Source organism: Equus caballus, chromosome 8 (genome assembly GCF_041296265.1).
Source record: "Equus caballus isolate H_3958 breed thoroughbred chromosome 8, TB-T2T, whole genome shotgun sequence".
NCBI lineage: Eukaryota > Metazoa > Chordata > Mammalia > Perissodactyla > Equidae > Equus > Equus caballus.
This window is the reverse complement of record NC_091691.1, coordinates 83,227,363-83,251,743: the sequence shown is the minus strand read 5'-3', so window position 1 is coordinate 83,251,743 and position 24,381 is coordinate 83,227,363. Positions and strand designations below refer to the sequence as shown.

General features: G+C 51.9%; 1 protein-coding gene across 1 annotated transcript in view; it reads right to left on the bottom strand.

The window, feature by feature from the left end:
* Nucleotides 1–16,155, bottom strand: part of ONECUT2 (one cut homeobox 2) — a 43,098-nt gene extending 26,943 nt beyond the window's left edge. Inside the window, exon 1 of the mRNA XM_001488892.6 lies at nt 14,902–16,155. Within this exon, the coding sequence (XP_001488942.3) occupies nt 14,902–16,132 (1,231 nt within the window). The 5' untranslated portion in view covers nt 16,133–16,155. The remainder of the gene's footprint in view (nt 1–14,901) is intronic.
* Between the last annotated feature and the right edge of the window lie 8,226 nt (nt 16,156–24,381).

Below are 24,381 nucleotides of genomic sequence, written 5' to 3'. Positions count from 1 at the left end.
TAAACTTATAAAAATGTTGACCTCTGGCTTTTTTCTTTACAGGTAAATTTAAGTCAATAGCAATCTAAGGATTTGCAGGACATCTAGTAATGGCCATTTAAATGCAAATTTAGTTTATTGATAATTAAAATGACTTAAAAGAGGAAACTAGTCCCTCTGATTTGCTGATGTGTTTGCAGGCTCTATTGTTCTAAAATAGGTAACATCTTTGGCTTTGAGCGGAAGCAGCAAGCTTTGTTATTAACCATGCCACCATGAGCAATGTTTTCTCCATATTAAGCTTATGTCTCATTTCAGATTAACATAGGAATCCATTTTTGGTTATGTAAGCAAGTATTTCTGTCAACGATCAAAGCATTTATAGAAAAGAATACTCCTTTTTAAAGAGGAGAGGCTAGAAAAAAATGCCAGCTTATAAGTACACATATACAACCGCTTCCCCCCAGAGTGACTGAAATTAATGGATTCTATATAGATAGGCAGGAGTCCATCAAATGGCTCACTTGAAAAAAATGCCTACTATGAGTCCAGCCATGGACCAGTGGCTGTGGGAGGCACAAGAATATGCTATCTCCCCCTAGACCACAGGGAAGGGAGACACAGAAGAGACCTAGAGAGTGGTGTAAGACCACAGCTAAGAAGCTGCTACGTAGCTTGGAACAGATGATTGCAACTGGAGTTCAAGAAAGGGAGAGAAAAGAATGGGCTAGAGTTAGCTGGGAAGATTTCAGAGGAGGAGGATCGGAGGTGGCCAGAAGGATAGAGAGGACCTTGAGAGAGACAGATGAGATAAGGCATTCCAGGTAGGGGAAACAGAGTGTGCAAAGACACAGACATGGCAAAGAGGACAACATACAAGCAGAACAATAAGGAGAACTACCTGATTGGAGCAGGTTACCTTGGGGGACTAAAGCCAACTGGTAAAACGAGTCCCTATTCTAGTGTCTAGTGATGGTCATATCACATCCCTTGCCTCATTGCTGATAATCTGAAGCTTTAGATAAGATTTAACCCCACTTCAAGACTCTCTTTATGACTCACACATACCTTCAGTATCTTAGCTTAGGAAGAAAATGACATTGATGAGAACTTGGTATCGTGAAATGTGAAATATTGCTCCAAAATGATGCACCAAAACTGATGATTCTTTTTCAAATGCCATCTACTAACTTGGAGGAGTAAAATAGGCAGAAAGAGTGTCATACAAAAGAAAAGTATTTATTAATTTATTCACAGATATTTATTGGCAGCCTACTGTATGCTGCATCCAACCTTTGCTCTTGTACAACTTAAAATCTAATGGGGAGGGGCATTGAGTAGTTAGCAGGTGATACCTACCTATGTTCTATGTGCAATGGGAGGAGCAGTCCAAGGGGATCCCAATTTAGGAGACCACGGAAGACTTCCTAGAAGCAAGGACATCTAAGCCAAGATCTGAAATTGAGTTCAAGGTACTTGAGCGAGGGGAAAGGTGTTTTAGACCAAAGGAATGGCCTGATGTGTTTGAGGAGCTACAAGTACAGCATGTCTGGAGCATGGAGTGAATGGGTGGAGTGATGTGAGAGGAAGCTGGAGGAGAGCAGAGGTCAGTCCATATAGGCTCTGGTACATCCTGCTCAGGGATCTGGACCTTTTTCCAATGGTCACAGAGAGCTAACAAAGAGTTTAAAACAAGAGTGTAATGTAGTCAGATTTGGGTTCCAGAAAAATCACTCTGGCAAGGTTGGAAAATGGATGGGAGAAGGTAAGACTGCAGATAGGCAGACCAGTTAGGAAGCTGTTGAAGTTGGTGATGGCCCCAACTAGGGCAGCAGCAGAGGAGACGGAGAGATGTGGACAGAGGAGGAATAATCCACATGGCTAGCATGGTTGACTTATGGGGAAAGAGGAAAAGGAAAAAATTTGAGTTGATTTCCTTGTTTCTGGCTTGAGATTCTATGTACATGATGTTATTGAAAGAGATAGGGAATAAAAGAAGAGACTAGTATTTCGTGGTGGTGGTGAGGGGGTCTGGAGGGTAAGAAAATGACTTCACATTGAGGCAGACTAAATTTGAGAGCATTCAGGCAAAGATGTCCAGATACAGAAGGAAATAGGGACCTGGAGCTCAGGAGAGTTATCAGAGTAGAGACCCAGAAGTCCTCAGCATAGAGAAATAGTAACCAAATGGATGAGATCTTCCAGGGTGAGTGGGTTGAGTGAAAAAATAAAATAGCCTCGGTCAGAATGCTGAGCTAGATGGACAGAGCAAGAAGAGCCCAGAAAGGAGACTGACAAGGAATGGTCAGAAGGTTAAAAAGAAAAACAAGAGAGTATAGTATTTCAGAAGTCAGGGGAAGAAAGGGAGAAGAGAGAGTGGTTAGAGGTGTGTCAAATGCTGCGGAAAGGCCAAGTTAAGAACTGAGAAGGGTCCATTGGATTTGCCTATAAAGACCTCAACAGCAACACTGGTAAGAAAAGGTTTAGTAAATAGGAGTGTCTGGAACCAGACTGCACAGGGCTGGACCTGAGTCGGGAGGTAAGAAACAGACACTGAGTCACAGCAACTCTTTCCAGAAGTGTAGGGAGGGGAGAGATAAAGCTAGAACAGGTGTTGGGGGGGGGCATTAAAAAAATGATAGGAGAGACTGGAGCACAAAAATGCTCATGGAAAGAAGCTCATGGGGAGGAAGAGGTGATAAGCACAGAAAAGGCTGGGGTCATGAGAAGGCAGGGGAGGCAGGGGCCCAGAATCAGGTCGAGGAATTGGTCTTCAACAGGAAGACTGTCTCTTCCCTTTCAGAAGAATGAAAAAAAGGATGAGAGAGGTTAGACACTGAGCATGAATAAAGAATTTATTGTGCCTTGAACATGAACTTAAGTGAACTCTGGTATACAGTAGGAGACAACTGAATCCAAGACTTTTAAAAAAAATCTTTTAGATTTAGGAATCTGTCACACTGTTTCAGAAAAGCAAAAGTTCTTTTATTCCACACATTTTTTAGTATTTGGAGCCAAAGAAGACTATAGGAAAGGTCCTGTTTATATGGCAGTCTTGTCCAAATATCTTTTAAAGAAAGACTACATTGAGTTCACAAGAAAAGAAATGCATTTGGTACAAACCCTCGCAGAATTGACTGCCTTATTTTAATAAATGCAGTGATGCATATAAAATGAACTAAAAAAAAAAAGGCTTTGCTTATGGTCAAATCTATGTTTTACCAGAAAAGGTTTTGATAGTGTAACCCAACAACTACTAAGAAATGCAGTCTTCAAATTTAAAGATCATACTACTTGAAGAAACTACTTTAATAAGTATTTTTTCATATAGATTTAAAACCAGTTCTTAGATCCGATTTAAACATACTCCTCATTTTTAGAGCAAAATTTTAGGTATTTAAACACGGAAAATTACTTTTTTCAACATAAGAGTGAATGCTCTACCACATTTGTCTTGTTCTGGGCTGGATTTTCCTTCCTTTCATCGAAGAGCCACTGGAAATTTAAAGATGAATTGTCTTAGGGAAGAAAACCTCATTTATCATACCCTTGACTTTCTTTTAAAGAGGACACACTTGTCTGTCCCTATGCTCCACCTCCCTGAGAACCACTTTAGCAGTGATTAGGCTTGGACTAAAGTTCCTTGAAATAAAGCAAAAGTTTTACATTTTAATTAGCTTTGGGAAGTCAACAGCCATTTTAGAAACCCAAAGAGATGTGAGTTGTGCCCAATCATAGACCAGAAGCACCCACCTGCCTCTTTTCTGTAGAATAAAAACACAAATAAAGCAGAGGTCAGAGGGTTAGCACCTACTATCAGCTCTCACGCTGGCTAGGGCCATATGACTCCACTGTGTGGTCTGGAGGAAGTGACTCAACTCTTGGCCCTCTGAAGGGGTGGAGAGGTTCTTTTTAAAAAGAACCCCATCAAGTACGACTCTCAAGAAATCAAACCCAGTTTCTAGATTTTCTGGAGGTAGTGATCTCCCATAGCTGGCTCTCCCTGCAACATTACTGCTGCTGTCACGTGGGAATACTGTTTAATATAATGAAAACCATGTTTTCAAAAATAATGAGCATGTAGATGGGGAAAAAATGCATCCACTTGTGTACACCTGTGTGCCAGCCAACCAGACTGTAAACCCTGAAAGGAAACGCAAATCTGAAACACCGTGTTGAGCGCCGCAATCAGTAGAATTCTGTAGAAGGCAGTAATATTAAGAAAAACAGTTCAATCCCTTTTCCTCCCGACATAGGTAATGCTCGTCCTCTTCGGAGGGAAAGGGTCGTGTAGCATCTTTTGTCCTCTCACCCCTCCAAGCCGCTCTTTCTCCCTTTATCATGGCTGACCTCACACAGGGAACAGAAGCCGCGGGGTGCGTGAGGAAAAGCTGAGGCCCTGTTCTGTCTGGTGCGCCGAGATCTAGAGAGCTGGAGCTACTGATCAGGGTTGTGCTGGGATTTAAGCCCGGTAGAGGGTCCATCTCCTTTCTCTGGGTTGAGATGGAAACTCGCTCAGACAGCGCCTGGGCGCTCTGGCACTCGCGGATGCTCTGTGGCGCTGTTCGTGGTGCTGAAGCCCGGGCCGGGGCGGGGAGGCAGCAACCCACCCACAGGCGCTTGGCTGCCAGAATCTTTGGGCTGGGATCGATGTGAGGTGAGTCTGGAAACAGCTGCTGTCCACCGAGCTACAGCCAGCTCCACAGTCTGGCTCCAAGTCTAGCTCACTGGCTCACTTCTTTGCAATTGCAAAACGGCTGGTTCACTTTTTGTCTTCCTAGGGCATTTCACAGAGACCACCTCTGGCTCGCTGATTGGGCCTATCTCTTTCCTGATGTCCTCCCTGCCAATACTAATTCTCTCCCACCCCTTCTCCACTGTACAATATTTTACCTTTGCAGAGCACCTTACAGTTGGCACGACCCTCACTGGCACCATCAACTGAGCCATTTCTCTTATACACATAACCATTCCTCTTCTCTCCCACAGATATTTTTTGTTTTCTCTGCCCCTCCTCCCCCAAGCACTTTCCAACTAAGCAGGAGACTATTACCTCAGTGTGAAGGGTGAGTGAGCCACCTCACCCATCAGAGCAGAACTGCTGAGTTCTCCTTGGCAATGAATTAGAAGAGGAAGAAGTTAGAGTCCCAAAGGATTAGGAAAAAGCTCCTTGAGAAATTTCTAGGAAAATCTGGGTAGTGGTCAGGAGAGTGGGGAATGAGGACACAGATACTAGGAACAAAGTGAAGGAAGGGGCTTGGGCCTTGGAGGTGCAGTTAAAAGACTCCCGGCAGGTGGCACTCTAGCTCAAGGTGCTCTCAGCGAAAGCCTGTGATCCCGGGCTCCACGTTGTGAAACCTTCTTTCTGCTAAACAACCCCACAGCCATGTTTGCAGGTTTGTATTCCTCTTGACCCAAGCACTTATCCAGACTATATTCCTGCTAAAAAGCACTGTTTGCACAATTCTATTTACTGTAATGCACAGTGATGAAGGAGAACATAAATAGAAAAAAGAGGGTCAGTGGGAGGATTTTTTTCCTGGTGTGATTGATGGTGCTCAGATCAGAACTGTTTAATCATCAATAACATGATTCAGCAACTGGGAAATGTAAACAAATTGTGCAACTGCTTGCTTTGGTCAAAGCCCCGGAGGGGCCCATGGGGGTGGGCCAAGCTTGGGGAGGGCAATGCCAGCAGGATGGCCCCTCCCTCCCACCAGGGCAGAGCTGGTTGTGCCTACAGCCTGACTGGCGTGACCTTTGGCTTTTGAAGCACACGCACGGTTGGGCTGGGGTTAATGGCACTTTGCAGGGAGCTCCAATTGAGTAAACAAAAAATGCCTTGCCCTGTTCTAATGGAGCACATTATTCTGAGGCCTAAGCCTTCATCCAGGCCCCTGCAGCTGCTCTGCAGGTCAGTGCTACCAATAAAGCAATTAGCCAATGAGAAAACTCCTCTTCCCCGAGGGGGACTCAAGGGTTTTGTTGCAGTTGCTGTGCTTTGCTTTGGGTTTTTAAACAGGCAATCCAAGTTGATCTGAGCCTCTTACATCAGACTCTAGGATGAGAAGAGTGAAACTGTGTATTTGCTGAGTGTGATATTTTAGGGGACTAGTTCCTGTTCCACACAGGCTGGAGAGCTCACTGCTTCCTGTTCAATTAACCTGAACCGTAGTTGAACTTTGCCCTTTGAACTCACTCAGCAGATAAATACATTAGCTCACCTAAGGAATCATTAATATTTTTCAATCACATAAAACAAACATGAATGTCTGAGCACAACCCAAGAGACAGCCAATTAGAAATAGCGCATGTACCATGTTGAAAAAAAAAATCACAAATGGATGTGATTTACAGAACAAAAAAGGGTCAAGGAAGAAATGAAACGGATCATGCCAACACTTCTGGAAACAAAGAGGATTTTAATTTTCATATCTGCAAACATGAGGGATACTGAGCAATATTTATCAATTCCTAGTTCATCCACACTGCTGTATAGGAAAAATACACCTTACTGTTGGTCTAGTTTCTACCCAGTTCCATCAGAAATCACAACTCCCAAGCCCCATCTCTTCTGAAGTGACCTTGGTGTCTATGCTCATACATGGAGTCCAAAATACTGCATTTCTGGGGACAATTCTATTCCTGATTTGCTACAAAGGAACCAAAATCATTTTTGTGGAAGTATTACTGCTTTTAAATGAACCAGCATAAATGAACCAAACTAGTGGCTTGATTGAAATAATTTTACAGTAGAAAATGATGTTCCTGAGATGTCACTACTCTAGCATATAAACAGATTTTTTTCTGTGTGGGGGGGGGGGAGGGGAAGAGAGATGCTAAATGCATCTATTTTGTCCTTACCCCTGCACGTCATCTTAGAAGAATGAGAAAACATCCCCAATTGAGTCATTACATATTTCAGTTTGATTCAATTTCACTTCCCACAATTCTGCCTCCTAACCCCTCCCATCCTACCCCCTTTTCATTTTTGTTTGGTTTGGAGTGTGGGCTTAATGCCCAGCTATCCTAGATGAGAACACTTAAAGGAATATCACAAGCGAGAAGGGTAAATCTATTGAACGAGGGTCTTTAACTATGTGGTTTCCTTAAAGGGAAAGGTTGGATCAATAGGATCAATATGAAAGGTTTCCCTGGCCCTGCATAAAAGGGTAAGGGCTTCTCTTTTCACTGGTTTAACTTTACTCTCTGACAAATGCAAATCAATGGATCTGTGTTTACAACAGATTCCCTAACAGACTCAACTTGGGTAAAGCCCAGAGCCTCACCCTGGGGGTGGGGAGTCCAAGCTTGCTCTAGGGGGATGCTCTAGGGCAGAGCTTCTCGATCAAGGCCCCGGGGATGGAGCAGGGAGCAAGCCAGCAATGGCTACCGATCACCCTTAAAGAAGGGGCTTGCTGCCCACTGCGATCCTGCTGCTGCTGCCTGTGGCCTCTCCAAAGAGAGTAGAAAAATGGAACGCCAAACAGGTTCCCCCATAGATGTCTCAATCCAATGTAAATATAAAGCCAAGATTCCTGCAATCTGGTGAGCCAGTCAATCTTGTTTTCCTACCAGCGTAGATTTGGGGAGCAATTGGAGTGAAATTACTACAATTGGAACAGCACAAGTATGTGAGCTCTAGAATGCTCTTTCTGTCCTTTCTTACACGGTAACTGGCTCTCTTAGCAATGACAAGGCAAACCAGTAAAACTGTGGGTTCTTTTCCCCTTAATTTTACCTTTCCCTTTAAAATGTGATGCTTTCCAGAGATTACATGACTTCAAGTCAATACCAGTTACAAAGAAATTATTTTTCTTCCTGCAGGAGAAAGTATATGTATATTTGATTACACGAGCCAAAGTCCAATGCTGATTAAATTACATTGGAGGTGTGCTTCCAACCCAAACAAAGTCTGCTTTCTACAGAAGAGTAATGGATCTTCAAATGGTGAGAGAGGCGCCAAGGTGGAATGCAGAGCCTCCCTTCCCTCTGGGACAATTTGTGTGGGTCAGTTTTTCATAACAAATGTCCACAGCTTCTAGGAATCTTGCTCCCCAAGTAAGACTATTTCTCTCTGCACAGCCCACGGCCTGCCTCCATGCCTTGCCCATCTGCAACTTGTCAGGCATCAGATAGGCTGAGTTACCCAATCAACTTCTCTACCTCCTCCCTCCCTGCCCCTACAGAAACCTGTGCACATTTTTTGGAGTCTTTGCCTTGAGTGAGACTTGGAAATCAAAAAGCCTTTCCCAAAGGCACTTAAGTGGGTTAGGGTGAGAGACTGGGTGATGAGGGGTGCTGGTGGGCCCCAGCCCTTCTTGAGCAGGCTCTGCACCTGAGAGCATAAATGACCCTATTGGGCTTCCTCATAATGGTCTCTCCCCACCAAGAAGAGTATCCCCCTGGAGGAAGTGACTTTCCCCAGGTCAGAAAAAACAAGAGTCTCTGAGAGGGTCGGGGGTGAACATAATCCAGTCTGTAGATAAAGTTTAGGGTTTAGGGTGCCTCAATATTCATCCTTTCCTCCAGGGCCCTTTATCTAGGCAATTATTTCTATTTATTCCCTCCTCATTTCCCTTCCTTTGGCAAGAACCCAGAAACTAAATCTCTTTGCTTCTCCTTTGAGGTTTTCATTCCTCCAGGGATCCCCTACATGATACTACTTTTCCTGAAGACAGTTTCTGCCAACAGCAGCCACCAGCCATAGTGTGGTGGGGCCCAGCACTTTCTTCCTCTGAGCTTCCTTTAGAAACAGGTTCTAAAGGCCAGAAAACCCAGAGGTGACCCTAAAATGAAGTTTTGAGATGAAGACTGCAAGAGAGGCAGGCTCTCCTTCCCTGAGTTCAGGCCTGGAGCTCGGGACGGTAAACTGACTCAAGGCCCTGCTGCCTCTGGGCAGACCTGGCTCCAGAGGGAAGGGGAGTAGCTTTCCTCCTGGAAACACAAAGAACCTAGGGGAATCAGTTTTCCCTCTGCGGCACCCTCACCATTCATCAGGAATCCGCCCTGTTTGGGGATGTTAAGATGGGGTGGCAGAGAGCCTAAGACTACTCTCCAGAAGCCCATTCCCGCCCCCCCCCCCCAACCTGAGAGCCCTTCATGTGGGGCATGAGGGGAGGGGCAGTTGTCTCCCTGACTGGAAGGAAACCACCACTCTCCTGGTCACCTGCCCTAGCTGACCGTAGTTTTCAGGACAGGGGTAGGGCACGTTCTGATGAGGAATCAAGGAGCCGTGTCAAAGCTCCCTTCTTTAAGGAAGGGCACTGGTGGGATGATGACCCCCACCTCTAGGAGGACAGAAAGAAATACCTGCTTACGCTCTGCCACACCTCAAAGAAGAACAATGCCAGATTCGGTTTCCTCTCTCCCCTTTTCCTTTTCCTTCTTGGAGAAGGAAAGAAAACACTCCTTTCCTTCCAGATTAAGACTTTCTCTTGAAGGAAAGCTTAGCTTTCTCCAATTGGATGATTTATAATTTCAAAATAACAGAACCGTTTAGTTCTCATCCCACCCCCACTACCATCCCAGCTCTTTCATTCTTTCCAGTAAAAGTCACCTTAGGGTCCCTTCTGGAAGAATAAGCTACCATTTGGCAAGGGGAGCTGTTGGCAGGGTGTATCGGTCTCCCCCACGCAGGAAGAGCTTAAAAGTTTTTTCTTTTCCAGTCAATGCAGGTGTCTCAGAGTAAACCTCCCTACTGGGGATCTCAGAGGGGAAGTTCCCTCCAGATGGTGGGAAGGGGAGGTTGGAGGGGGCTTCCCCAGACTGGTTATCTTACCTTCCTGCCCTGGCCGGTGTAGGGAACAAGATTCTTCCCAGGTTGACACGATTAGCCCAGAGCGGAGCAGACCATTCTGAGGGATGAAGCCCAGGCCTTTGTTCTGGGGCCGCATCTAATTGTCTAACTAACGCATCTGTGCGGAAAGTCTGCCGATGGGAACATCTAATACGAATGTCCTTTTTTTAACGATAACGAGGATGGGAAGGGATCCGCGGATCAGGAAGCCGCGCGGTTAGCAGGCAGCTTTAGAAACATCGTTTCCAAAATTTGGCTTGGTCGTTCCTGCATAGGGAAAAGGAAACCGAATTTCCTGGATGGTTTCGATGGAGCAAAGAAGTTGCTCCGGGCTCTGTCAGACGAGATGCAAGCTGCGATGGCCGAGGGGCGAAGGCCCCTCGAGAACGAGAGGACTGAGAGGACTTGGGCGCCGTCCCACGCAACGCCTTCGTGGACGCAGCCTCCGGGAGAGCCCGCGGCGAGGAGCGCAGAAAGCGGCGTGGGCGCGCGGGGTGTGGGGGAGAGGGTAGGCAGCCATGCGACGTGGGAAAGCCTCGGGTAGGAAGGGGCGGGCTGGGGCCACGCTGGGGAGGAGCTGCGGCCAGACCGGAGATCCCGCCCGCCCGCCCGGAGCTGGGGAAGCGGCGCGACTGGAGCGCCGGGGAGCCGGGGCGCAGGGGAGCCGGGGAGCTGGCGAGCGCTCTGCTGGGAAGAGCGCGCCGTCGGGCTTACTGGAAACGCGCCGGCTCAGGTTCCAGATCAATGAAATCTGGGTCCACACGTTTACGTTATTGTTGCCAGCATTAATGCTCTTTTAATCTTCTAAACATTATCAGCATCGATCTCCCTCCATATACACATTTGTTTGAGAAAGTGACATAACCACACGGTGGAAAGCCTGGAATAGAAACAAATGCGCAGCCTCTCGCGTGGAGGGCACCCGGCGGCCTGGGGTCCTTCTGGAGCTCGGCTTCTCCTCGAGTCCCGCCTCCTCGGCCTGCTCCCGCCCACCTAAGGCGCGTTAGGAAGGTGTTCTCCAGGCCTCCCGGACTTGACCAAGCAAGGACAGTAGCGAGCTTTTCAATTATTAATCCGAGCAGCCCGCAGGCGAAAATATGTGTTCCGTACCGACGTGGGCTGCGTTCGGCCTCTCGGTCTCGGATCCCTAACTAAACTGCCTGAGAGATCGGCTGAGCCGGGCGGGAGCCGGACCAGTGGGAGGGGAGGTGGGGTAGGGGGCTCTGCGAATGAGGTCCCCGCCCCTGCCCTCGACTTAGGAGATACCTGTCGGCCAGCGGAGCCTAAGACGTCCCCGGCACCAAAGAGACACGCACACACACACACACACACACACGCGCGCGCGCGCGGTGCCACGGCAGAAGCCGCTGCGCTCTGCCCCGGCCATGCTGCGCCGCCGTGGCCGTCAGGTGGCCCAGGCGACATCCTGGACAGTTGGTTAAGGGCCCTCGGCGGCCTGAACAGAGTTGGCTCCAGACTGGCCCCTGGGAGTTGCTGCCTGAAGAGGACCGTGCGTCTGTCCGCAGCGGAGACAGGAGGCAGGTTCCCCGCAGGCCGCCCTGGAAGCCCGGGTCCCAGGAGGCGGAAACCTCGGCAGGGTATGTCGTCAGGGGCTCTGCTCCGTCTTTTGGGCGTTGGAGGAAACCACTCCCCCCCCAAAAGGTCTCGATTTTCCTCCGCGGGGCGCCTGTGCAGGTTCTTGCCTGGGTTCTCTCAGGCCCTCCTTGTAGGTGTTTGTGCTTGGTTCAGAGGCTTCTTGAGCTCAAAGCCTGCAGGTTTGTGCTCGAACCCGGGGGCGTTTGTCCTCGCCGCCTGTAGGGCGGTTAATAAAAACCGCGGACCAGGCCCGACCGGGCGCGGTTGCAACCACCTGCTGCCAGCGCCACCCTTTCTGAACGAAATCGTGCACTTGGAGTCCATTTCTCTGAAATCTAATGTTGGGTCAGTCTGAAGTTCCCCGACTCCCTTCCCCTTTCAAATGCTACCCAGGGCTGTGGGTGCACCGAGGCCAGCAGGAAGGAGAGCCATGGGACGCGGGTGGGAGAGGAGAGGAAGGACCTGCTTCGGTCGTGACGGGGTGTGCTTCACCTAAGGGTGAGGTTTGCGGGCGCTGGCCCAAATCAGACAGCTTAATTGTGTAGTCCCTCAAACCCCTGTCTGCTTGGGCCTCTGGCAAGACCTAGAGGGGCCCAAAATGAGGAAAAAGAGGGCAACTAAAAGGAGATTAGGAGAGAGAGAAAAGAGGTCTGGTCGGGGCGAGCTGGGGGTGCCGGCGCCGTCTCTTCGAGGCGCAGGGCTGGGAGTGGGGGCCAGCCGCCCTGGCGACCCACTGGGCTTGTTTAACCCCCGGGGCCGAACGGTGTGGGTCCTCAGCGGCGACCCGGCGGGGATTCCGATCGATACTCCTGGCAGAGAAGGCCTCTGCTTTTCTTCTCCATTTGCTCCTGTCGCCTAGCGCTCCTGAGCACATAATACCTACTTACCAGTCCCAGCTTCTGCGGCAGCTTCTGAAGAGACTGATCTCCTGACCCCAAACTGAAAAGCCTCCTATGTAATAATAACCACTCAACACTCTTGTAGTTGCTGATAAAATGGCCAGATAAAAAGGCTAAAGCTCTTGTCCCTTTTCAACTCGGGGTAATAAAACAGACACACATTTGAATGCTTGGGCAAAGCGGGGTCCTCAGCAGGAATTTCCCGCTCGCTGAAGGGGGCTGTCAGTCTCCCGCGGAGGCGGATTCAGTGCTCCTCCTCGGAAAAGCCCGGTACTCCTGAGGCCAGCCCCTGAGGAGTCGCCCCGGGGTAGGTGGTGGGACAGGGAAGCCCCAGGATGCCATATTCTCCCTCATCCCAGAAATGTTGAGGCCCGTGTAAAAGCTGAGACGCCCTAACACGTAAAGCGTTACCTTCCACATCACTTTCAGACGTACATAGGCAGAAGGCACGTGTTTTCTAAAAGCTGTGTCCTTTGCGCGACAGGCGTGAGGGGGCGGCAGCGCTCTGAGATGGGCTGGAGTAGAAGAGCTGTCATCCTGCATTTAACTGTACCCCCCCACCCCGCCGCAGGCTGCCACGTTCCTTCCGGCCGGCCGGCCCCAGGAAGCCAGCCCGTGCTAGAACTCGCCCGAGAGGAGCTCGGGGAGTTTTGGGGGCCTAAGACAATGGGGTACCACAATGATGGGAACTGTCAGTAAGCCTCCAGTTTATTTCTCACCGCTACTCTCTATTCACTGCTTAAACTTTGCTAGGAACCAAGAGCAAATCAGAGAAAACTGTAGGAGAGGATGAAGAGTAAGCTAAAGGAGGAGGAGAAGGTAGATTTCTAAATCCACGCAGAAGTATTTGAGTCCACCTACTTCAGGAAGCTCTTTCAGGGGAAAGCTAGTTTTCTTTACCTTTTCAGATCAACACTGAGGGGCAATTACTGACTGGAAATCGGAATCCTCCAACAGCAGGCAAAGGCAGAGGCTGTCAGAGCGGAAGCGCTCGCTCCCCAAGCCTGGGTGAACACGTTGCTTGTCACAGCTCCCAGCTCCAACAGCCGTCAGTGGAATGGACCCCATAAGACAGGCTCAGCGGTGCGAGGAAAGCCCCAAGGGAGCGGGAGAGGAAGCCTGCGCTCGCCGCTCCGGAAGCGCGTTGTGTGCTGCCAGCTCGGAACCGCGCGTGTCCCACTACCTGCCCCTACGTAAATCACTGCCACCGTGAATTGTCCCCCAGAAAGCCCGCCGATCCGGAGAGGTCGCCCCAGTGCAAGAGAAGCTGCCCATCTCGGCTTGCACTAGGTTACTGTATGTCCTCCCTAGCGGGGCGCCTGGACACTTTGTCTCTCTTGGCCCGCGGCTCAATCCTGGGGGCAGCGCAACTGCCACGCGCACTGCACTGGGTCTGTGCGCACAAAAGCGCACAACTGCTTGCCAGTCGCAGCCACTGCTGCGTCTTTCTCTCTGGCTCCCGCCGCCCACACAGGTTTCTGCGCTCCTAGAACAATAGAGGGCTGTACCTCGCGGCTTGGCCGCTAGAGGAGGCACAAAGAGCCAAGCCGGCTGCAGAACAATGTAACCAGCGCGTCGACCCGTCCCCTCCCGCCGGCCGCGAGTTCTCCTCGCCGCCGCGCTACGCGCGCAATCAGCGTCCGCTTAATGCAAAGGCGGAGCCTGCAGCCCGCGGCCAAGATGCATTAACTAACCTGCATCTTAATTTCTCAGCACCTCCTCCCGCGAGCGCCTAGCCTCTACCCGGGGCGAGCCAAACCTCGGCAAATCCCAGCAAACGCTGGGAGCAGGGCAAGGGCGGCCGGCGAGTAAGGCAGGGCGCTCTCCACTCCTAGTTTCTTCTCTCCCGTCTTCTCAAAGAGGTGAATGTGGCAGTCCCAACCTTCGCCCTTGTACCCTCCTCTCCCTATGCGCAGTGACACGGGAGCTGGCCCAAGCCCGCTCTTTCCGTCAGAAAGTCCCCGCGCCAACGCCAAGGCCGGAGATGAGCTCGGGAAGCGCTGTTGTACACTGGCCACCCGTTCCCCACACGGGCAAGGCTGTGACTCCTGCCAATGACCAATGAAGTTTGGCTGATATGGTGGGTAGGAGAAGAGCAGAGAGAGCTTTTTCCCTTCTGAAAGGCAAAGCCTCTCAACTGCCTCCACTTAGGAGACTAGTCAGCTTTGAAAACTGAAAGGTGTTGTCTAAACAAGAGTTCAAGTGCACGGGGTTTTGACTAAGGGCAAATCCCGGTCCCTGTGAGTCCTGGAAAGAGAGGGCTCCTAACGGACACCACGCACCCCCATCCCGCCTCCCACAAGTGGGGAGGGTCGGAAAGAGAGGGCAAAGTTGGCCCATTGAGGGGAGGGCGAATGAAATGGGGGGGGGGGGTCGGTCAGCGAAAGCTCGGAGACAAGGAGGAAGGAAAAGAAGTAAGAAAAAAGAGAAGAAAAGGGATAACAGAAAGAAGAGGAGGCGAAGAGAAAGAGGAAATGGAAGAAGACATATTATCGAGAAGAAATAGGAAGTGTGTAGGGGAGAGGAGGAGAGAACCAAGGGAAGTGGCTAGGCGCGCTGACCTGGGGCCACAAACACCCCGAAGCCGTCTCACTAGCAGTCTGGCTCCACGCGACCCTCTGGGCTTACCTGCCAGGCGTAAGGCGGACATGCGCTGGAACTCGGGCTCCTGCAGCCACTTCCACATCCTGCGGAAGGTCTCCCTGCCAGATTTGAGTTTACTCCACGGTTTTGGGTTCCGGAGCAGGTCGGAGAGTGTCCCCTGAGACCGGCACAGCACCCTCTGCGCGAAAATCGCCTGTGGGATGCTGTAGCGCTTCAGCTCTGCGGTGATGCGCTGGGCCACCTCTTTGGTGTTGATCTCCTCCAGCTGGCCCGATGTGGCCACCTGCGAGCCCGACGAGGACGAGGGTGGCCGTTCGCGGCTGGGCGCCAGCACGGGCCCATGGGACTGAGCGTGGCTCGGGTGGTGCAGGCCATTGAGGTGCGACATCATGGCCGCGGGCGGGGTGCCCAAGCCGCGGGACAGGTGCTGCTCACCGCGGGTCAGCATGGCAGTGTGGTGCGCGTCGAAGTTGGGGCTTAGCATTTTGTCGTGGCCCGGCGGCCCGTAGTTGGGCAAGCTCTGCTGCGCGTTGTGGAGGCCGCCTAGCCCGTTGCCCAGCGGCGTGGCAGCCAGAGGGGACAGGCTCTGGCTCATGCCTGGCATCTCCTTGTAGGGGCTGTAGAGGTTGTTCATGGCCGGGAGCCCGCGCTCATCGCGCATAAGAGTGAAGCTGCCGCTGACGTTGCCCGACAGGCGCTGGTGGTGGTGGTGGTGGTGGTGGTGCGGGTGGTGGTGCGGGTGCGGGTGGTGGAACTTGTCCGACACGGTGGAGATGGGCGGCAGAGGCTGGAGCGGCGTCAGCGTGGTATAGGTGTTGCTCATGCCCATGCCGGGCGGGGACGAGTCGCAGGACATGCTCATGGCGTGATGGAGCGGGATGGAGAGCTCGGGCCGGTAGTCACCGCCGTCCAGGATCGAGGCCATGCTAGTGACCATGGCCGAGCGCGACGCCGCCGCCGCTGCCGCTGCCGCGGTGCCCAGCTCCTGGTGCGCCGTTGGCGGCGGCGGCGGCGGGCCCCGCAGCGAGCCAGCGGCGCCACGGCCCGCGTGGTGGGGGCTGGGACTGGCCAGCAGCTCCTGCTCATGGCCCGGGCCCCCGCCGCCGCCCCCGCCGCCCCCGCCGCCGCCCCCGCCGCTGCCGCCGCCGGCCGGCCCGTGCAAAGTGCCCAGACTTTCCATTGTCAGCTCCGGGTTCATGGCGCAGCCTTCTAGGTCTTTGGTGAGGCATCGATAGGCGGTGTAGGCAGCCTTCATTCAGTCCATCGGGGCCCGGGGGCGGCGGGGGCGGCGGGGGCGGCCGGCGGGCTGGCAAGGCGCGCGTGGCGGAGCTCGGCCGCCGGAGCTGGGGAGGGCGCGGGAGTGCGTGAGTGTGTGGAGGGGGAGCGTGCGTGCGGGTGTGCGCCCCGGGCTGCGGGCGAGCGGGCTGGCTGGCGCGCCCGGGGTGGGGGCGGGGTGGGGGCGGACGGGGCGTGCGTGCGGGAGAGGGGAGGGGGCGGGGAGGGAGGGAGGGATCACCGGGCCCCGCCGCTCGGGCCGGCGCGCTGCCTCGCCATGTCCGAGCCCGCTCCGGCGCCGACGTCTTCTGTTTGGGTGAGCGGGAGCTGTCCAGAAGGGCTCTGCCGCTCGCCGGGGCAGCCAACCTACCCTCCCGGACCCGGGGCGGGGCAGCGCCCAATGGGCGCCTAGAGCAGCCACTCAGAGGCTCCGGCTGCCCCGGGGGGCGGGCCTCCTGTGTTCATCCACCAATTGCTGAGGAGGGGGCGGGGCCGCGCGTTTCACGTTTGGCTGACGGCTCTGTGCTTTTTTTTCCTCCTTTGCCACTGGAATCAAACGTCAAGGAGAGGGAGGGAGAGAAGGAGGGAGGGGAAGAGGGGTAGTAGGGAGAGAAGCGAGAGTGCGAGCTGAGGAGAGAAATTATGTTAAAGATGCCGCGCTGTGTCCCTCCCGAGCAGCTGCGATCTAGGGGAAAGGGCATTGCTTCGGTTCCCTGCGCCTCACCCCAAAGCTTTTCTCGAGGCTAGTAAGCCGGCTGAAGACTCCGCTACGTGCCGGTGTAAAAACAAACACGCGTCTGCTAGCAAGCCACTTCCCAAGCATCTCTAGCTGGAAGCCAGTAGTGTAGCTTTTTAAAATGCAGGCGCTAATATATTCTAATGCCGGGCAAATTCCCGAGACTGGGGCATGCATAATCTACCGGGCGAAAGGAACTCCAGCGCCCTCGCCACCTGCGAGCCTCGGCCGGCGGATACAAGCCCACAGGCGGCGCGGGCCGTCGTAATGCATGCAAAGTTAACACAATAACATCATTTAATTACCCGGCGAGGCCATAAATCTTCCAGTTATGAGGCTTTCGAAGGTCCCTTCTAGATTGCAAAACAAAACTAGAACTCCCAGAGCTGCGATTTCAAGGTGACTAAATGCTTGCCCCATTAATGACTTATAAAAGGGGGGAGGGGGGTGGCAGGATTGTTGCAGATGCCTATAGTGAGCAAACTTATCCTAGGGACAGAGAGTATGTAAACCGTCTGAGACGACACCCGCGGATCTTTCCCCTAATACACACACACACACACACACACACACACACACACACACGCTTTTCTCGAATCCCAGGAGAGGAACGCCCCGGGTTACGACTGTGGGTGGAAGACATGGAGCCTCGGCCAATACCTGTATATTCAAACCTTGTTTCCGAAAAAACAGAGCCCTGGCGAGTTCTAGAACGCTGGCAAGCTGCAGCTTTAGAAAGTGCACCTTCGCGTACCCAGAATTTCCGTTGTTTGGTAACCCCTGGTCGGGGACTGAGAGTGGATCGGGGTGGAGAGGAGGTGGAGATTTCCGTGGCCCGCGTCGGGGTGGAGGGGTGGTTGAAGACAGAGAGCCACCCTGCACTGAAAGCCTTAAAAGTAACAGATTCTTCCAAAGCAGGTTGCGCTCTGTTTGCCTCCGAAGATTCAAGCTAGCTGAGGTTGCGCAGATGTTGCCTTTGTTTAAAGAGACAGTAATTAAGGACAGGGTGGACATAAGTTTGAGAAGCGTGACCTATTTTCTTTTGATCAGCTGTCAAAAGAAGAGCAGGGGGTCTCCTTAAGACTGCCCCCTCCAACCACTTCCAGCTGTTAGAGAAAACTTGATAAGAAAACAATGACACAGACTGGAATACTGTATGTGCCTTCCTGGCACTGGAGAAAGGTTTAATTCATTTGGAAAACAGTTCTTAGTCTCCGTGACCTTTTATAGCTGCCCTCCTTTCTCCTCTAGCTGCAGAGCAAAAAGATCCACCCCCCCACCCACACCATCCTGTCACATGAATGTATGGTGGTTATTCATAGATCAACTTTATTGAGCTCTGGCCAATTACTCTTTCAAATAGCTTCTTCTCTGTGATATCAAAGCCTGGGTAAGAAAGTGGACAATCCCCTGCTTTGCTAGACAGACTTTTCTAGCATCTCACATCTTTAATGTCACAACACTAGACAGGTAAAATAACTCAATGTTCTGTTTCTCGGCCTGTTCTCTCCTCCTCCCCCTCTCCTACTGTCTTTCTTCTTACTTCCCAACTTATACATGGCAGCTGGACACTTGGGATAATTTGAAACAGTTAATGTTTGAAATACACACCAAGTTGAACAAAAGTTCACAAGAGTGCAACCTCCTGTTGGTCCAGGAGTGCTCAGAAACCGAAATAGGGCAGGAGAGGAGCAAGGCTGCGGAAGAAGTTGGTCTGCTGTGTCCCAGTGCTGAACACAGACTCCTCTGCCCTGGCTTCAGGCTCAAGGAGTGGCCAGTGACGCCAGGCTGGGACATCGGGTAGGAACAGCCTCCATACAGAAACTTAAGTATATAAATTGCCTTTTAAATATTTTTTCAAAATGATAAACTCATTTACCAGGCTACCAAGATAAATCTGCTCCTGGGAATTACATTTCAGTGTGCCTGGGAGGAGTCACGTGCTGGGGAGTTGAAAGGTGAGTTGCATATTCTCGCTGCCTCTCTCACTCTCTCCCACCCTCCCTCCCCCTTCCCTCGATCAATATTGGCGATCTCAGGGAAATCATGAAATCGTATTGGCTTCTTTGTGTATAATTTCATTGGGCTAGATTAAAGCAGCTTTTTCACGTTGTTTTTCTAATAATGGTTTGAGGTTTGTATTTCAACCCAAAACTCATTTAAAAGGAAAATTAAGGTGCATATTTAGTCAGCGTCCTGATTTTTACTGAATTAGGTTTGCATGCCCTTTCACTTTTTTTCTAAAAAGGAAAAATATTTATTTTCTACTTGAAGACAATTTTAAAAATATCAGTACTAATAAGATTTTCAAATATGTTTTGAAATATCTTTGATGTTTCTTTCTCTATAGTTCTTTAAGAAAATAAGAAGGAAGGGTAGCTTTCTACCTAAGGTTAACACATACCCTAACCCTCAGAAGTTCTGCGACTCAGAATTTTCTCTTTTAATTTGAAGTTACCGTCCTGTTTCTCCGTCCCCTCAGCATTTGATTCATAAATAGACTGTACAGAAATGTGGTAGCGGGAGTGCAGGTTGAGGACTATCAGAATCTGGACGAACAGTTGCACCAGCCATTGTATCTAGAGGAGGATATCCATTTCTTAGCATACCACATTCACAGGTCCAATTTCCCTCAAGAGCAGACACTTAAATTGGTCAAAAGAAACCTGTAAATAAAATGCAGCTTTGACAACCAATGTAAGCTATTGCACTGTAAAAGAAAAGAAAATCTGAACTTGAGTTAGCAATTGCAGAAAAAGACTAAAAATTTTTACTGTCATAGCTTTTCATATGTGTGTTCACATTAAATTTTTTTTTAGGCTCTGAGAAGCAGAGAGAGGTGAACGTTCAATTAAAACAAAGACCCTATAAATTATTCACGAAAAAAATAAACAGACCACAAGTAAACCCAATCTGGATAAGGGGCCCCACAGCTTTGTTTTTACTAAACAACAGTAACCACAGCCCAAATTCAGGGAAGAGGGGGCTGCTTATTTCCACCCAAATGTTCAGAATCCTGAGGAAGGTTTTGTTTTGGGCTCAACACATTTGTGCTACAACTAGGTTTATCAGAACAATACAAAAAGACATAATGGTGGGTTGATTTGGACTATTTTATTTTTGTCCTTCCCCAAACCATCTGGCGTGTGAGTGTAGGGGTATTGATCAGGATCTGTGAGCTGCAGACCCCATGCCAATCCATAGCGTTTCTGGCAATCAGCGTCGCCCAGGAATTGCAGCTGTCTGTGCAGCTCCCGAACAGAAATCTTCAAAAAAGTCCCCTCCTTATCAAACACATCATCCGTTCAGGGGTAAGTCAATATCATTTCTTTGTCATTCCGTGAGCGAGGATTATGCAGGAGAAAGTTTTTGTTGTCTGTTGTAGCTGCTGCTGCGCCTGCCCTTTTTTTGTTTTTGTTTTTTTTAAAGGAAGGAGAGCAATTTTCTAGCCATTGAATGGTAATGGTTTTCCAGAAAGGCCTCAAGCATTGTATGAATCAGACAACAAATGCCGTTTCAATATTGTGGGGGAATTTTAAGAGGAGGGGGACATTCTTATGTTGCTATACATAAATAATAATAGTGGTAATAGAGAGTTCCTTTTAACAACGGAGAATTTTCTCCCCTCTTCTCGGAGCCCGTGGTGATGAAGACGCCGCAAGTCTCTGTGATTACACTTGCCGACGGACGGTGGGTGCTGATGGCGGAAAAGAAGCCTTCGGGATTGTGGCTCTGTTTGATATCTCCATTAGCTTCAATTTTCTTCTGCCTGAAAGCTCAGGCTGGTTGAGCACAGGGAGAAGAAAACTAAAACCGAAGCCCGGCCCCACTAACTCGCTTCGGCCTCTCAGCTCAGAATTTCACTAACACTTTTCAGATGCCAGTTGAATCTAGAAAAGTCCAAAAAAAAAAAAAAAAAGTTTTCTAGGTGGTCAAGTCAAACGGGTCCTTTTTCATCTCCCACCTCCTCCGTGTTGATCTTGTTAACATCTAAAACGCCAGGTTTGTTAGCAGAGCTGGCAGGGGACTGCCCTTAACTTTTGGGTTGACAAAGGACACTTTGCGCTGGGGTTGGGAAGGGAGAGTTGGAGTTTGTGTGTTAGTGTTCTTCCCACCCTCAGCTGGTCTCTTAGGAAGAGAAAAGTGAAGCTACCGGAGCCCTGCCCGCCGGGAGAGCGTTATCTGGAAGCCCCAAGCCCAGTCCTGGATTCGAAGGTGGGGAGTAGGGCTTCGGGGTGAACCCAACGAGGTGGCTGGGCTGGGGCAAAACCCACCACGGCCTCGCTTTTCCCGGCGGGGGGTGGGTGGGCGGGGATGGGGGGAGGAGGAGGGGGAGACAACCCCCCCCCCCACCCTGTTGGCACCTGCTTCTGGGGCGGGGAGTCTGCAGAGACGGCGGCAGCCGGAACCCGGGGCCCCGCAGAGCTAAGCTGCTTGCCGTCCACCTGCCTACTTTTAAAGAAAGCCGGGGACTAGGTCCGCCAACCTTGGTCGCCCCCGTCCACTCTCATAGATCGGCACTGTTGGAGTTTGGTGGCCTCAAGGGCACACACACACATACATTTCTGTCCTTCACCTTCCCTGCCCTCTCTGGCTTCCCCCGCACCCTCGCGGCGGGAGTTTGGGCGGGAGTGGGTGCCCGGGCCTCAGTTCCGGACGTGAGGTAACTGTCGCCGGGGCTGGGTGCCCGGACTGTCGCCCCTATTAGGGCACTTCCTTTCCCCCGAATTCGGGGCCCGCCACAGAATCTTCTCTGGTCTGTTTTCGCGGCTGCTACCACTGCGGAAGCTGATGGGAGAAATAATTTGACTTGGAAAATGAAATTCAAAAAAGTGAAGGGGAATTTGAGGATTCGAACCCGCAAAGATCAGAGGGCTTCTTTTTTTTGGGCTGGGGGTAGGGCTGGGACCCAAGAGCGTGGCTCTCACAAGAACGTAGCTTTTTCTCTAAAAGAAGGTTGCACTTGTTAGCCTGAGAACGATGATGCATTTTCTCACTGGCTTTCAGTTCCTGCCCCGTGATCTTTCTCCCTCAAAACCCTCTAGCTTCGGTTTTAAAAGGTGTAGATCTGCGGTCGCATTTTCTTTTTACAGTGGGTTTCCAAAAGTATGATTCAAGTATTCTTGAACTAAAGTTTTCCTCTCTTCTAGTTGTCACCCCACAAAAGAAAAACTGGCGTGAGGTTCTTTTGTTCAGGTCAAGTTGTGCGTGAAATCTTTTTGTTGTCCTTTCAAAGGGAAGGCAAAAGTTGCAGTTGATTGTAAAAAGGACAAATTTAACTTTCTGAAAGTGGAGCTGTTTTCAAGTTGCTCTGAGACGCTAAGCGCGGCGTCACTTTTTATTTATTATCTTCTTAAAACGATCATTTATTTACTCTAGATGTAACCATTTTTGATTGAAGATTCGATATTGTTTAGGCATTCATACAAATACCTAGCACTTCCCCTCTTTATGAAACTGGAAGAGTTTAAAGATCCTTTTGTATAATTTCAATTGTCTAGCCAGCATGGAAATTTTAAAGAAGTACAGAGTATTTACCAAAAAAAAAAAAAAAAGAGTTGGCCAGATTTTAAACTTGAGAAACATTATTTCCCGTTTCAAAAGATAATATTTCTATTTGAAAACTAACAAAACCAAACGAGGGGTTTAAAATATTTATGCGAGTCAGACCGTTACTTAAAAAAATAAATTACATGATATATTTTTTAAATTCCTCGACCGTCAGCTCCCAAAGTACTAACTAACCAAGTGAATCTGAGTTTGTCTTTCAAGGCAACACGATCAAAATAGAGAACATTCGGATTATTTTAGGAGAATTTTATTTTGGAAAATCGCCTCGATGCCACTTGCTAGGAATTTGGGATTGTTTGGCTTCCAAACGGGTAAGAAAAAGCAACTCTTGGCCGACCGCAGGGTTCCGAGGCGGCCGTTGGGTGACTGTAGGGACCCTGGTCTTTCGAGGAGCGGGACATGGTCCTCGCGGGCCTCTGGAACCAGCGCCGGGGCCGGGCCGGGCCGATCACAGGTGGTTTGGCTGCTGCTACAGACCCGGCCTCCTAGGGCGTCCCGCCGCCCGGGCGGGAGAGTGGCGCCGGCGGCGCTCCGGCCCCGGGAGAGACTCGGGAGACCTGTTGGCCTCGGGGAAGCGATGCCGGCGTCGAGGCCGCGGGCGCGCGGTGGCCGCGCGGGGGGCTGCGAGCGGCTCCCCCGGCGGCACGCGCCCTCGCGCCGCCCTCGTCCTGCCCTCCCGGCCCCGCGGAGCCCGGCGGCCCCGGGGCCCGCGCCCGGCCGCTTCCTGGGGAGGGGGCTGCCGGCCCCGCGGCTCGGGAGGCGGAGGGAGCCGGCCAGGATTGATGTCTAAATCAATGCCGTTTCTAGGCGCTTCTCTCTGCTCCTCTCCATCTTCCTCAAAGGCAGATCGCCTCCCGAGGGAGGGTTTCCTCTCCCTTCGCAAAGTCAGCGCGAGGAGAGTGTCCGCACGAACGGGAACGGCAGCCCCACGCGGGCCATCTGAGGGGCAGGGGCATCTGGACAGGCACCCACGTGGGGGGAAACCGCTAACCTGGGAGCGGGCCTCGGCGGGGCGCCCTGCTGGTCCCGGCTCATCCTCTCTTCCCCAGGCCACCCCCGCGCATTCCCTGCGCCCGAGTTCTTGCTGCCCTCGTACCCCCCGCGCGGCGCCGGCTCGGGCCGCCCTCCCGGCCGCGGCGCAGGGCGAGGCCTGTCCCCTGTGTGCCCTCCTGGCTCCCAACTGCGACCCCAATTTGCTGGGATCTGGAAGGGAAGACCCGTCGTCTCCGACGCCAAAGCGGGCCCCGCGCAGGCAGGCCTGGCTGCTCCTGATTTAATTATTCACTGATGAATTAGACAGCTGCAATTGTCGTGAAAAATCAGCGGCCACTATTGATTCCCGGAACGAGGAGGGGGTGAGGAGGCCGCGGGGCGCGGGGGAGGGAGCGGAGCCGGCCCCGGCCCTCGGGTGCCCTCGCCCGGGCGACCTCGCCTGGCCCGCGGCCCGGCCGAGCCCGCGGCAGGGCCGGGCCGTCAGGACTCGGGCTCCTCGTCGGGCCCTGGGCCCGCGGGCCGGCTCTGGGGTCCGGGCGGGCGCGCATGGCGCCGTCAGGCCTGGTCCCCCCTCGGGCCTGCTCTGGCCTCCGAAAGAGGAGACGGAGGGGAAGCGAGGCCCGGGGCCGGCGCGTGGAGCGAGGCTCCCTCCCGGCCTGCGGGGGCCGCCCCAGCTCCGGGCCCCGCACCCGCGTCTTGGAGGCGGAAGAGCGGACGGCAGGCGCTTCCGGTCCCCGCACACCGGGGCGCTGGGCTTCCACGGCCGCGGCCCAGCTCCCGGCCCGCCCGGCGAGGGTCCGAGGCTCGCGGGGCCGCGCGGCGGACGCCTGGGCGCTGGGCCGCCGGGTCCCCGCACGGGCCGCCCTCCTCGTGGGCCTGGCTGGCCAGGCTGGGTGAGTGCCCGCCATCCGAGCATCGAGTCCTGGTGT